Source organism: Stegodyphus dumicola, chromosome X1 (assembly GCF_044657685.1).
Source record: "Stegodyphus dumicola isolate Sdum_Otavi_A_Nest chromosome X1, ASM4465768v1".
In the NCBI taxonomy this organism is placed as follows: Eukaryota; Metazoa; Arthropoda; class Arachnida; order Araneae; family Eresidae; genus Stegodyphus; species Stegodyphus dumicola.
The window spans coordinates 24,606,737-24,622,333 of NC_140780.1; the positions used below are offsets into that span (position 1 = coordinate 24,606,737).

Sequence of the window (15,597 nt, forward strand, 5' to 3'; positions counted from 1 at the left end):
ATTTAACAATTTAACACATGGTCTTCTACTATCACATATAAAGACATACATTTTTGTAGTATAAAACTCATTTGTTACTTAAATAAAAGGCTGCAAATAAATTAACCTACCGAGCTTATTAGTTTTAGAACTTCTGATACTGAAAGTTACTATAATCAGAGCATAACGGGGATGTTGGCAATTATTTAAGTCCTTATTGAAAAAAAATAAAAATTCAAACTTTTGGATCATTAGCATTTACTGTGAACAATTTATAAATTTTATCTCCTTTGAAAAAACAAACTGTGGCTTCAGAATGTTAAGGTCAAACTTTCGCGTCAATAGAACAATAAAAAATTAAATTAGTTTATTTTGGCATTTAAATTTCCATTCTATATTACAACAGTTTAGTAAGAACATTAGGTTATTTCGAAGCAGGTGAGATGGAAAATGAGCAATGCCCTCGCCGGGAATCGAACCACGGACCTCTCCAAATACTCCCCGAACATGCAGACCACTACACCCCGAAAGCATTCTAAGAAGGCGGGAGAAATACCTTATAACATTAAAAATAAAATTGCGAGGAAGTTAATATAGGTTGGGTTTCAAAACTGCATGTTAATTCTCATGTCACATGAAAAGTACAATTATGACGCTCTCAGATCATTTATTCAGTTGCATTTCCTAATATGGAAGCTTTTTTTCAGTTCCCCTTTTTTGTTTTTTGATGCTAGGAAATAATTCCAATTTTTTTTTAAACTACTGGAATCCTTATTTAACATCAGAAGCTGTCTTAACTGCACTATTAAATTTGTAAAAACGTTATTACCTTGAATTATTGTTATTTGCCTTGAATGAGACACGCAACCGTTACTTCTCTATCCCGAAACAAATATTTTTCTACCAGAAGCATTCTTATTTAATCTCTTTGATGTTCACACTGACGTCAGTTCCCTTACATCATTAAGTTGAGTGAATACTTTCCAGAAACACATTACTGTTTTCCGGTATCTGATCTCTATCACTTGTAAACATGAAAACAGTTCTCAGATTCATTATCTAGATATGAAATTTGCTGCGTTGCTGTGATTTCAACAATGATAGCAAAACGTGAACGGATAAAGCCAAAGATAATTCTGATGCGTATTCCGCGCAAACTCACAGCTCATTATTTTATTATTTAAGGCTGAATACGAAAATAAAATTCATTCACACTGGTTCGTTTAACACGTTCAGACATGTGGGCGCTCACATTTTTTGCCATCGCTTTAGTTCTGTGGATATTGTAAGTACCGATTCATAAAATTGTAGAAATTTAAGTTTTATAGTTTAAATATCTTAAGGTACAGGAAACGCAGTATCACTTGTTTTATCATATAGGTAATTTGAGCAAAGCATTTGAGGTAATTTGACAAAAAGCAGCTAGATATAAATTAATACTTCATTTTGTATGCTGGTGAATCAGCATTTGATATGAATATAATTTTCTCAACTTTGAATATAAGTTGAGAAAATTATATTCATATTGAATTTAATAGTAAAAGAATATGGACATTTTCGCGCTTATATTTTTATAAGTTACACGGTATTTCAGCACTCGAAAGAGAGTACTTTAGTGCTTGACTTATAAGAAGAGGTTATTTACGTCCATGTATTAATTAATCCGCAATACAAGAGAAGATAGAAATAGTTCCAAGTTCGGAACGACTTTGATGCACGTTTGCTCTTCAGCGAGAATTTCGCAAACTAGAAATAACGGAAAAATAATTGGAAACAGTAGACACATTTTAAATACTTATAATTCTGTGAATTACTAGGTATCTAGAACTTTTTCTTTTTTCATAATATTATGTACTTATTATGATGCTTAATGTTTACAAAATATATCTATAAATTTTGTTACCATTTTGTAATTTATTTTTCAAAGGCATTTTATTTCCGTATTTCTTCAACAAACATAAAATTTTTCATGAATTATAAACAAGTTGTAGTGTTTGATAAATTATGCCTTTACTAAAATTGCGGGCGCGAAAACGTACTATAGCATAGTTGCCGAAATTTGTCTAATAAAACGTGTCGTGAGTAATGAATATTTCAGAAGATTACTTGGATTTAAACAAAATATGATTTGTATATGCACACAGTTTGTTATAATACTTATAAATATGAAGGAAAATTTAAGTACCGTAGTTGATAAAGTGGTTAATAATTGATCATTAGTAGCTTAATTGATTAGACCTCAAGTTAAAGCTAAAGTTTGCGCTTATTTCAAATATTTCAATCTTAGCAAATGTACATTGTTGAGATTGAAACTAATCGTATTTCCTTTCATTTCAAAAAACAAAATACCTCTTCAGTTTTGAATTGCATGTTATAGCGCTCTTCTGCTGAGAAACTTTCAGTATAACATCTCTTACTGCCAAGCGGCATCCAAAATCCTTTCTTTGAACATAAATTGGAACTGCAAAGAAGATTTTTTTAAATAAAAATAGGAATAGAAAGGAAATGTGTTTCTGTCGATAAGAATGAGATAATTTCTGTTTGTCATACCCAACAATTATTCAATGTAAACTACAGTAAGACCCCGCTTAACGCTGTTTCGTTTAGCGCTGTTTCGGTTTAGCGCTCTTTTATTTCAACCCGGGATTCCTCGAAATTGCTCGCAGCGCTACGGGGATTTCCCGAAATTGTGCGCAGCGCTAAGTTTCCAAATAACATATCCGAGACAGTGTAGTTGTGTTTCTTGTTTGGTGCGGTGCTGTACGGAGGCATTTTTATCATTTGAAACATTTGTTGACATTAATGTAAGTATAAATTTCTATAATACTACAACGATTAATACAGTGACAAATATTATGATCTTTGTTTTTATCATGGGTGATAATACGAGTAAAACACAAGAAAAGAAAGCAACCAGAAAAAGCATTTCACTGGAAACTAAAATGCAAGTGATTAGAAGATTAGATTCTGCTGAACGTCAATCTCAAATTAGTGCTGCATTGAATTTGGCAACTTCAACAATAAGGACAATTCTTAAGAATAAAGAAAAAATACTGTCATCGGCAACTGCAACTACGTCAAGCTTTGCAACTATAATTACCCGTTCTAGAAATAGCGTGATAGAGGAAATGGAAAAACGACTGTTTATATGGATTGACGACGAAATTGAACGCAATATGCCATTAAGCCAATCTATTATAATGCCTTCTTGACAAAAGGCAGAAAATTGGAAACACTGAATAGACTGAATGATCTGACTGACTGAGAATTTTATTTGTTTTTATATTCCTTTATATTATTTTTATTTTTGTAAGAAATAAATGTTTGGTTTTATTTTTATTTAAAAATTATTAAATTTAATACCTTGTAAGATTTTCAGTAGTGTAATTCTCAGTTACTGTAGAAAGTGACGAATCTTAAGAACTAGTTAGCGAATAATCGCTTAAGTTCGTGTCACAAGAAACAACAAGATGGAAGGGTAACTAACCCTTTATTATTCCAATAAGATTTAACAAAGCTCCGTCTTGGAGTGTACAATCAAAGCCGACACTCGGGCTTGAACTTAAGAGACTAAAAATTTAACTAAAACTAAGATTAACTAAAGAAATATAGCCGAAGCTATCAAGATTCTAATCGAGTTAGCCCCTTAACTCTATCGACTCTATCTGAATAAGTCCGAGCGTAACAACAGCTTTGAGAGAGAGAGTAGCCAAAAGGCAGACTCGCGTAAATCAGAAACTCTGATTCTCTCTAACTCTGTAAGTAACTTCGCGGTTTAAATACCTCTCCTTCTCATTAAATATTCAGAAAGATTACGAAACTACGTTCTGGCAGGAAGTAGTGAGAGGAAAGGAACTTAAAATTTAACTGTTAATAAAATTATCATAATCCTTATAACCTAACCAATTTTCTATCCATCCTTCCCTAACCCCATGTTTTGCATGTTAAGATAGCCTCGTTTAGCGCTGTTTCGCATTACGCTCTACTTTGATGGAACTTATCCCCCGCGTTAAGTGGGGTCTTACTGTACTTACATTACAATCATAGACTGGTGTTAGAGAAAATTAAGCATATCAAGCTAACGCATACTAGGTGCACCAGTACAGCGTTGACAAATTTTCAGGAGAGATAGAGTACACCTAGATGATGGGAAATCACATAAGAATGCATGGTCGGAAACTCTTTCCTGGCGCGGTAGCGAAGACACAAAAGTTAAGAAAGAAAGGACACGAACGGGGTGAGAGAGCTTGAATAATACTCGGAGTGCAAAAGCAAAGATAAAACAAAATAAAGATACAATGATTATCATCAAAGAATGTGTTCGAAATTAAGACCCGGACCGTGACGCAGGAACCGAGCGTCATGCATCTTTTATTCGTGATGCAGATCTTCCATGCGGAGATGTGAGGCCTGCATCACGGTCCGGGGTCGTAATTTCGAACACCTTCTTTAATGACGATCGTTGTTTGTTTTTGTTCTTATTCGTAGGTTTCTCTGTACTAAATATAAGAAAACATGTCTTGTCTCACTGTTTGCGTCCTTCCTTTTTTGCTTTTTGTGTCATCGCTACCGCACTATGAAATCGTTTCTGACTATGCATTGCTGTGTGATTTTTTGCATTATTTCTGTTTCAATTTGAAAGACCTTTTGTTTTAATTTTAATATCTGTATTCCCTGTTAGAATGTTGCCTTCTTTCATGACTTAATTCAGATTTAATCATCATCTCTTGTTTACTTAACCTAATTTCGATGTATCCTGCGAGACTTTAATAATATATTATCTCATGTGAAATTTATCAACTTTTGTTTATATATATATATATATATATATTAAATGTATACATATGCATATATGTAATGAAGCAGACATAGATGTAATGATGTAGCAATGTTGAATGCATAGACACTGAAATGCTGATCTTTAATTAATCACAAACCTGGCAGCCGAGGCAGATTAAATGTTCCTTTTTATTTCAGTTAACTTTTCCAAGCACAAATACTTGGCAAGTTAATCGTGCCTGTTCCAGAAAAGTTATACTTTTCATATTGTTTTGCAGAAGATAGGTAATGAACAAACAACAATATTTGCGACAGCGAGGTGGAAGCAAAAGTGCTTCGTGTTCAAGATGAAATCTTAATTCAGAATGAGTTAGTTTCGGTTTAAATGCATTTGATTGGATAATTAATAATACTATAAAATTATTATTGGCTGTTTGAGTTTTAGCTCCAAGTACGTCACCAGTTTTATGGGAAAGTCATATAATATGGATTAGTCTCGAAATGACACAGTTCAGAAAATGTTATTACTAATTTTAAAATAGAGATGAGAAATACCCAAATTAAGTGTACTCTATCTCAATCTAAGTGTACTCTATCTCTCCTGAAAGTCTATAAATGCTGTACTGATACACCCTGTATATTTCTTCTTCAAAGAACAAAAATATAATGAGTCATTCAGTCATAAATGCATTATTTTTTGTTGTGACTTATCTTACTTATGTAACAAGAACATCAGATCAAGTCCACATATTTTATCATGTCCAAGAGGCAAAAATTGTTCTTCTCATCGCCTTAGGCCTTATGCATAATATGCAATACATAAATAGAACAAATAGAAATTAATAAGTAATAAAAAAGAAAAAAAACATTTGTAGCTTCCTTTTAGTTGCAATCCTGTTCTTCTCAAAGAGTCTTATCTCATTTTTTATTATTCCTCTCACACAACAGACGGCACTACAGTTATTGCTTCCTTTTTTTTCGTTATTTATTTAAATTTAGTTTATATATTCTTTTGTTTCTCGCAAAATGGCGCAGAATATTACTGCAGAAATAAGATCTGTATCCAAGTTCCTCGAAATGACTATAGTATTTCCAAAACTAACCTTAATGTAAAATTGAATTTTTCCCAGTTTAAATATATATATTTACACAAACGCACACACATATATATAAAATAAATGTATGTAAATATAAATTACAATTTAAATTTAAATTAGCAATAGCTCCTTAATGCTTAATTTTAATTTGGGTATTTCTCATCTCTGAATTGTGTCATTTCGAGACTAATCCATATTATATGACTTTCCCATAAAGCTGATGACGTACTTGGAGCTAAAACTCAAGCAGCCAATAATAATTTTATAGCATTATTAATTATCCAATCAAATGCATTTAAACCAAAACTAACTCATTCTGAATTAAGATTTCATCTTGAACACGAAGCACTTTTGCTTCCACCTCGCTGTCGCAAATATTGTTATTTGTTCATTACCTATCTTCTGAAAAACAATATGAAAAGTGTAACTTTTCTGGAACAGGCACGATTAACTTGCCAAGTATTTGTGCTTGGAAAAGTTAACTGAAATAAAAAGGAATATTTAATCTGCCTCGGCTGCCAGGTTTGTGCTTCATTAAAGATCAGCATCTCAGTGTCTATGCATTCAACATTGCTACATCATTACATCTATGTCTGCTTCATTACATATATGCATATGTATACATTATATATATATATATATAAACAAAAGTTGATAAATTTCAGATGAGATAATATATTATTAAAGTTTCGCAGGATACATCGAAATTAGTTAAGTAAACAAGAGATGATAATTAAATCTGAATTAAGTCATGAAAGAAGGCAACATTCTAACAGGGAATATATATATCAAAATTAAAACAAAAGGTCTTTCAAATTGAAACAAAAATAATGAAAAAAATTAGTAAAAAATCCTTAAGTAAAGATTTAAAATATGTAAAATAGTTGAAAATTCCTTGTCTTTTTTTCAAGGAGGAATCGAAGAATTTTCAACAAAGCCACGTCTCTGAGTTATAGATAGATCATTATGAGTTCTTGAAACATTAATTAATTAATTAATTAATAGAGAATGCCAATTAAAAATAATTAAAATTAAACACTCAAACTGCCTAAAACCGCAACAAAGTAACAATTTTAAAAACGTTTTTAATATAATTAATCATCAGCATATAATTCGCTCTGACTTGATCCTAAAATAATTGAAAAATAAATATTGAAAGAAGAATACTAGAGTAGGAACCAGGATAAAACATTGGATAATCAAGAGTAATGTGCTAAATAAATTTCGAAACAAAGAATAAAGCAGAACTGCTCAAAAGCCTTTGCAGACCCAAAAAAAAAAAAAAAAAAATCAAGTTAGAATTAAAAAAAATCAATTTAATAAGAAGATATTTACTAAATATAAAAATTTCAGAAAAGATTTTCGTATTGAGGAAGCAACTCAAAATATATATTGTGATATATTTTAAAAGCAAAATCATATAATACATAATGATATAAATTAAATATATATAACAAATGTATAAACTTGTATATAAAACTCTATAATGAATAATGATCATAACTGTATAATAAATGCGAACACACATTATATCACGGTATATAACACTGCTGTGAAAGGAAGAAACGTTGATTAGAAATTTACCTTTTATATATATTTGATAACTCTTAACAGTAAAAAAAAGTAGTAATAAACAAAAAAGTAGTAATAAAGAGTATAAATTGAAAAAGAAAATATACTTAAAATTGGAAAATGTATAATAAAACCGAATCGATAATTCAAATAAGTTAACCTGAAAGGAAAATTAAAAATAAATTAAAACCTGAGTGAAGTGTTTTTCTCATGATCTTTGTAACTGCTGAGAATGCTCCTAATAAATATGTCGAGTTGAATGATTTATGGTTGTATGATAAGAGGAAATAATAAATAGTCAGGACTGAGTTGAAATGCAAAGAAGATGTAAACTTTTCGTAAAATTGAATAAATTTCATTTTATTAAATTGAACCCTAAAAATTAATAAACTGATAGAATCCATAAAAAACTATTTAAAATTAGCGCAAATAATCAAATTTTTTAAATTTTAATCTTTAAAATTATTTAAATAAATAATTAATAGAAATAAATTGTGCGTGAAATAGTTAAAAACTTTAAATTATTTTTTGCATGTAAAAGAAGTAATATATGGAGGTAGAAAAAGTTATGAAAAGGGAAAAGGTGAGGAAAAAGTTGTGAAAAAGGGAAAATGATATACGCCCAAAATATGCAAAGACATTTTACTGTCTGTACTATTTCACGGACCAGAAGAGTATTTGAAATTAGTGCACAAAAAAGAAGAATGAAAGAAACAGTTAATTTGATTTATAAAGTACAAGCCTGAAAATATTTGCGGAACTCCGAAATAAATGAAACATCAGGAATTTTGAAAATAAAAATATGGATTCTAAGTGGAAAATTTTATCACCAGTGGTGTCTAGGAAAATGTTTATGTATCTCAGGGTCAATAATGATTATTATCTTTCATAAACTCAGAGAAGAGATAAGCGTTCTATTGAAAGTACATTCTTTGCAAACAAAGGAAAATCCTTTTTTTTTTCTTTTGTAGTTGGAGGAAAAGAAATTTTTCAGTTCTAAAAAAATTAGGAATTCCTGGCCCAGAACCTAATTTTCTATTTGGTAATCTGTTGGAAATGGTAATGAAAGTAAGTCTGACTCTCAACTTTATGTCACCATCTAGAGTATTGAATTAAGTTATTATGATCTTAATTTAGCATGAATTACTATCATAAATTCACACGTTATCTCGAAATTTAAGAGTAATAAAAATTTTAAAATAAATTTTATTCTTAAAAAAACATTTTTTCATTTTATATGCTATCAGTAAAATTATTTTCAAAATTATTTTTATCCTTGGTTTTAGGTTTCGAATTTTGCTTTAATTGAATGGAAATGGCAATTTATTAAATCCGGCCTTAATTACACATCGAACTAATTTTACAGGTATATAGCATATGAACATTTTGGTTTTTATTCCTAGCTCTCAAAATTCGATTCTAAGGCAACAATAGTTTCTTACGTGTCCCAGAAAACTAACTTCACAAGAATTTCTATTTTATATTGTATTACTATGAATTATATGTAAATGATAACTTAAAAACTAACACTTTGCATTCTTTGATTTCAAAGCCAAAACAATTCTATGAATATAATAAGAATTTAAGCATTTTGTTTAGTTGTTGTTATTCACATGGCCTATTAACAGGAGATCAAGATAAATTTGAATTTATTTTACGCTTAAAATTCATGGGAAATGCTTTTGGCACCTAAAATTAAAATAATTAAAGAAAACCATGTTTAACGCTCTTCTTGCTTCATAATCAAAAACAAATGTTTTGGAAATCTGGAACAGAATATTAGCTTCCCAATTTTGAATTTGTTTGCGAAATCCAAATTCCGTATTAGTTGTTTAAAAAATATTTCTCTTTAATGGTTCTCTAACTTTGGAAAACCTTCAAAACATGAAAAACCTAATAAAAGCGGTTTTATATGAGAGAAGAATTGGTAAAATTATACCGAGAAATAAGATTTGAGCAAACATGTGGGATATCTGATACATATGCTAGGTTTTTGTTGAAGGAAAGTGACCAGGAAAACGGAAGAAAAATGCGATGTATTTTGCCAGTTGCGATATCGCTCTTAGCATCTCTCGCAAAGGCAAATTTCTTTTTGGTGTGTGTTAAGGTGTGTATTTAATTATGGCAAAGCACACTAGGGCTATCTGCCTAAAGGGAGGGATGCCTTCGTGGAGGACGTTTTAAGGGAAACTGGCTCGTATACACGTTACACATGGGAAAACCACGAAAACACCCATGCAGCCAGCCCGTTCGCGGGATTCGAACCTCGGACCGAACTACCAGCGTTCAGCGACTTTACCGCTGCTGGTGGGCGCAAATTTCTTTTTGAGACCTTATTATAAATTACTATTTATCATTTTCTATTTATATTACAGCCCACCAGCGGCCGAGCGGTAAAGACGCTGAACACTGGTAGTTCGGTCCGAGGTTCAAATCCCGCGAACGGGCTGGCTGCATGTGTAACGTGTATGCGAGCCAGTTTCCCTTAGAAAGTCCTCCACGAAGGCATCCCTCCCTTTAGGCAGATAGCCCTCGCGTGCTTTGCCGTAATTAAATAATCCAATCCAATCTATTTATATTACTAAAAATTTATGACGAATAATAAATTAATAAAAAGTACTCCCAATCTTCCAGCTTTTTAACTGCTATACATAGTATTCTTTGGATCCAGTAAGGCATTAATCCCGAACGCAATGCATATTGAATCTGCTGTACTTTTCCTTATTTTGTAAGATACAAGAATAAATGGTAAAACCTTTCGCAACATTCCGTAAAGCTATTTGCATTCTAATAATACGAGGGACACATATTGAATTATTTCTTGTTTCATTTTAAATCTAATATCAGGTTAGTTATATACGTGCACAGCTTATGAAGGTCGGGGAATTGGATTTTAATCCATTTGGATCTAGGACTCATCTAGTGTGGTTTCAAGTTTGACTTTTGGTCAAGATCAGGCTTTGAATGCCAATAAAAGAGCTTGAAATTTGTAATTATTGCATTCTTCATTAGAGTTAATCGTATACATGCTCATTAATTTCATTGTAACGGCAATATTTTAATTTCAGGTTTACTACCCAGAAATAATACTGAGAAAATTCTTCAAAACTCTTAAAATGAAATCTTTCTTTAATATGGGAAAATAAATAAGAGCACTGCTACTTACAAGAAAGCTATCGGACTTCCAAGGACAATCGCCACGAAACGTTTAGGCGTTAGTAAACATGAGCACTAAACAAAAGGTGCAAAGTAGGGCATTTCGCAATGGCCTGCAACTTCCAAAATAAAGCATGTAAAATACTGTACACACATCCATAATATTTATAGGCAAACATAAATGATAAACAAAATGCATCTGTGAAAATTTTGGCAAACATAATGCATCTGTGAGTTATAAGGTCATTGTGTGAAAAGATGTATTACTGGCAGGTAGCATGCGTGTCGTATGGTATCAATTGTTTCTTGAGTAGGATAATTCAGAGCATTGACATATTAGACTGCTAATAAGTGTACACACCAATAGATTGCGTTGTAAGAAAGCTGCATTTACAGAGCGAAAATCTGAGAAGCGCCAGGTAGGAGAGAGCAAGCAAATGTGATAGCGATGTGTTTGATGCCCAGCATACAGCTGGATGTAAATAGTGTTACGAAATGTTCAGGCCCAGTAGGATAGCTTCCCCGCAAAGCAGTTTTAGGGTTGTCATAAAATAGCAAGGAAGGCAGGGTTACCACATTTATCAAGAAATCGCCCATTTGGCGACAAAATAGGCGATATGCCATGGACGGATGGAGAACCTTCTGGAACGAATTCTTGCCGGTTTAGCCCAGAATGTTCTCAAACACAAGCCGAACGCTATATAAACCCTGCTGGTCCGCAGTCAATTAGAGTGTGCCTCGTCTAGAGTGCGAGTCAGTGTGTCTCGAGTCAGTCAGTCCGTGCGGAGTCGATCGAGTTGACAGCTGGGCAGCGAGTGCCGAGTGGGTCGTCGAGTGCACCGAAAGAGTCTCGTAGTGTATCGTGATTAGTGCATCGTCGAAAGAGCGTGTTGAGCTCCGGGAACGACTGAACCGAAGAGTCGGGAGCTGTGCTCTGTGTGTCGTCGAGTGCATCGTGAGTTGTAGCGTGGAGAGTCTCGAGAGTACCTGGAGTTCCGAGAACGACTAAGCAGAGCCGGGAGCTGTACTCTAGTGCTTTGCTGTGAAGCTGTCTCCACCGTGATAGCCTGATAACCTGGAGGCTGGTCGCTGATCGTGTCAGCGTGTTTATAGTACTTCATCGACGACTGTAAAAACGTGTTTTGGAGCTGTCCTGACAATACTGGCCAATAAAGTGCGTTTCGATATTCCATCAAGTGCTGTCGTTGTTATTCACTCCAAATTCACATGAACCCCGTACGAACGTGAAGGAAGGAAATAACGTAACAATATCTAAATAATTAGTTTTTTGATAAACCTGTTTGATAATTATGTATGCCATATTAGTCACTAGCTAACAGAAGTAATGCTGTGGAATAATAATTATACACTATAATACGATTAACGAAGTAGGTTGCAATCCTCATATTGTGCTACAAATATTAATAACGGAGGTGACGAAGAAATAGCCACTATTCGGATATATAGTTACTTAATTGCAACATACATTGACAAGCGCTTTGTGCGGGAGTTGTTTACACTTTTCGAAGCAACAAAAGCTATTCGAAAATACAAGACTACACCTAACAAAGTGCAGCAAATTGCCGCGGCTTTTAACGCAGGTGATACAATAGAGTATAAAGTGGCAGAAAACCGCTAGCATATGTAAACGTCATATTCAAAACGTTCGTAACAATGAGCTGAAAATTTTACTGACATTTAAAGAAGTGGGATAAAAAAATTGGCTGTCCTAGTTTTAAATCTATGACATATCTCCTTCACTTCGCTAAGCGCTTCATCTATTCAGACATAAACTTTACTGTTTCCTCCTCTGGAAGCCACCTCGACGCAGTTAAGAGAGCGGTAACATTTGTGTATTGCGGCTAACGGACTAGACCCTACCGAAATTTGTTGCTTCGGAGTCTGTACGTTGTTAGTGCTCAGTAATGGTGGAAGAAATTTCCAATCATGAAAAGTATCATCTGTCCTTTTGGATTCCCCCCCCCGGGGGTTGATTCAGGCGAACGCCTAGGAAGCACTGGTTAGGATCTATACCTAGGCAGTCTCAACTACGGGGGTACATAATTTGGCTTCACAGGACTAGAACCCGAGTATTGTACTCAGGTTGGTTCAGGCTTGGCAGGGACCGTACTGGTGCTGTCGTGACTATTCCTTCTGCTGGGGTGGAGCTAGATCGGAAATCGTCGGCGGAGTCCCCGGGGTTTGACTCCATTCAGGTCTCGTAGCGGAAACTGACAGAGTAGACAGAACACCCACAACAATGTAGTTTTGTCGATGGAGTGGTTCCCGGAGGCAAAGTGACAGAGTTTAAACATAGCAACGTTTTAGTTCTGCCCAAAGCTTTGTAAAAGCCGGGCGGGGACTGCGGGGGTTGCGCCCGCGAGGATGAGGTCCCACGGACTATGGATATCTAAACTCTGTATGGGTCCTCTAGAATATGGATCTGGGTCTGAGATCTATGGTCTGGTGTGTCTGTTCTTTTGGATTCAGCCAGCGCAGGGCAGAGTTGTAATGGGAAAGCTAAGTTCGAACTCATGTTGCGCGATTGCTTCATATTTGTTTAGATACAGTCCCAACAGCAGCCGAGTGGTTAAAAATTGCTGGGTACTGGTAGTTGGTTTCGGTTTCGAACCCGAGCGAACAGGTTGGCTACCTGTTTGCTTTTTGTAGGTTTCTCCATCTGTAAGATGAATACGATCCAGTTTCCTTTAGAAAGTCTTATACGAAGGCATCCCTGCCCTTAGGTAGATAACCTTAGTGTGCTTTACGATATTCAGTTAACCAAATAACTAGCAAACCAACCGTTTAGATTCTGCTTTAGGTTGGTACTCCAGATTCTGGAATGTTATTCTTGAACTAGCTAGGCCAGTATCTAGCTTGGATAGATACTGGCCTAGTATTGGCCAGTATCTATCCAAGCTAGATACTGGCTTTTTTCTTTTCTGAAAGTGACATTAGTACGCGTCTTCCAGTGAGTACGGTGCCATTATTCTCTAAATGTAGTGCCTGCATTAGCTTTACTGGCAGCGCTGTCATCTCCTTTAAGATTACCATGTCCTGGGACGACGTATATGTGTATGACATGCGCTACTTTAGAGTACGTGATCTCAATTAAGGAAAGAATGCTTCAAAGCTTACAGATATTTTACAACTACCAATCTATGGTTTCAAATATTGCAAACGCGAACCCCTTTATACACTTTATTACGAGGGATCGCGAACAATTGCGAAATGGATACCTTTACACTTTTTTTGTTGTTGTTTCTTTACTTGATTCCTTCTTGAAGCTTCCTAGAGATTGTCATCGGGAAGTCTGAGAACCTTCTTTGTAAATGAAAGATTAGATCCTTCTGATATTAAAATTTGTTAACTTCTTACATTAAAAGACTGTCAGATTATATTTGTGTTATGCTCAACAAAACTTAATCCATATTGGAACGAATATTCCTTTTTTTTTTTTTTTTGTAGCAAATAAACCTCACTGGTTTCTGAAACGATATCTCTGACATAAATGTTGCTATTTATATTTTGCTTCAAATTATCAATTTTTATCTTCAGCTGTCGTCATATTTATTTGTTATTCTTATTCCTCAAAAAATTTGGGTTTTTCAATATTTATCAGTTGCGATCACATTTGCGGCTAAGAATCTTACTTTGATGGTGGTGGTGTATTTAATTATGGCAAAGCACACTAGGGCTATCTGCCTAAGGGGAGGGATGCCTTCGTGGAGGACTTTCTAAGGGAAACTGACTCGTATACACGTTACAAATGGGAAAACCACGAAAACGCCCATGCAGCCAGACCGTTCGCGGGATTCGAACCTCGGACCGAAATACCAGCGTTCAGCGACTTTACCGCTCGGCCGCTGGTGGGCCTTAATCTTATTTTGAAGTAGTAAAATGATATTCGTAGTTTGCAACAAAGGTTAATGAAAATATCTCTGTATAAAACATAAAATACAAGTACTGTGATTGTAAAACCTTTTATAGCAAAAATGCAATGTTTTCCGTGTATTAGCTGTTTTCACCAAAAAACTTTATTAATGTAACATAGTTTTCAAATTTAAGTTATAATAATAAAACTGTTAAATAGATTTTTACCCATTTATAAAATTATAAATCATTTCCTTCGTTGCATTCGTCAATCAAAAATCTTAACATGAACTTTTTTAAAGTAATAAAATAAATAATAAAAATTTACTACTAATAAAATTAATTTTTAAACTGATACAAAAGTGAAGAAAAAATACATTGAGTGTAAAACAAGGGTGAATATGCAATTATATATTTATTCGAAAATTATACATTTTCTTCTAGAATCCCATACAGTGCCACAAAGAATGGATCCAAAAGTATGGAAAAGTAGTGGGGTAAGTTGAACTATCTTTTCTTCAAGTCACTTCTAAGGCTATAATGTATAACCCCTCCTTTAAAGAAGAAACTTTTACTGATATAAGTTTTTCTTTATGCTAATGATACATACGTAAATGGAGATTTGGTTATTATTAGTTACCTTAATGAGATGCAATGTGGGAAAACTTTCGATGTAAGTAAGTAAAGATAATACTGATGTTAATAAAATAATGTTTATATTGTTGAAGGAGTATATCAGAATAATTTTACATTAGATACATTTGATTCTTTCCATTCTTTCTGTATTGTCAAAAGCTCCTTTTTATCTCTACACGCTTCGTATATAGCGTTTTAAACAATATTACTACTTTCCTTACCGTTAAAATCAACAAATTAGGACTAATATTCTGTAGTTTGTGCAGTCATTAAGTTTATTTCGAAGCAAGGAGCATGAAACATCAGCAATGAGTTCCTTGAGAATCGAACTTCTGACCTTCTTATTGTTAACTGTGTGCACTTCTAAGCACATCAACAAGGTACAGGGTGAACAGGAAGAAAATTACCTTCAAGTTAATAAAATACACTCTTTCACGGAAACTAGTAGCAGAGATTTTCCCGATAATTATGGTGAATTACATAATTACATAATTACATTAATTAT

The 15,597-nt window shown here is 33.7% G+C and overlaps 1 protein-coding gene across 2 annotated transcripts in view; it reads left to right on the forward strand.

Moving 5' to 3' along the window:
* The first annotated feature begins 1,118 nt into the window (after positions 1-1,118).
* The window catches only part of LOC118194578 (cytochrome P450 3A24-like), a 44,809-nt gene continuing 30,330 nt past the window's right edge, over positions 1,119-15,597 (forward strand). For both annotated transcript variants that reach the window (XM_035365743.2, XM_035365744.2), the window contains exons 1-3: positions 1,119-1,264; positions 8,399-8,495; positions 14,901-14,953. In XM_035365743.2, coding sequence (XP_035221634.1) covers positions 1,218-1,264; positions 8,399-8,495; positions 14,901-14,953 — 197 coding nt within the window. In that variant the 5' untranslated portion in view covers positions 1,119-1,217. The remainder of the gene's footprint in view (positions 1,265-8,398; positions 8,496-14,900; positions 14,954-15,597) is intronic.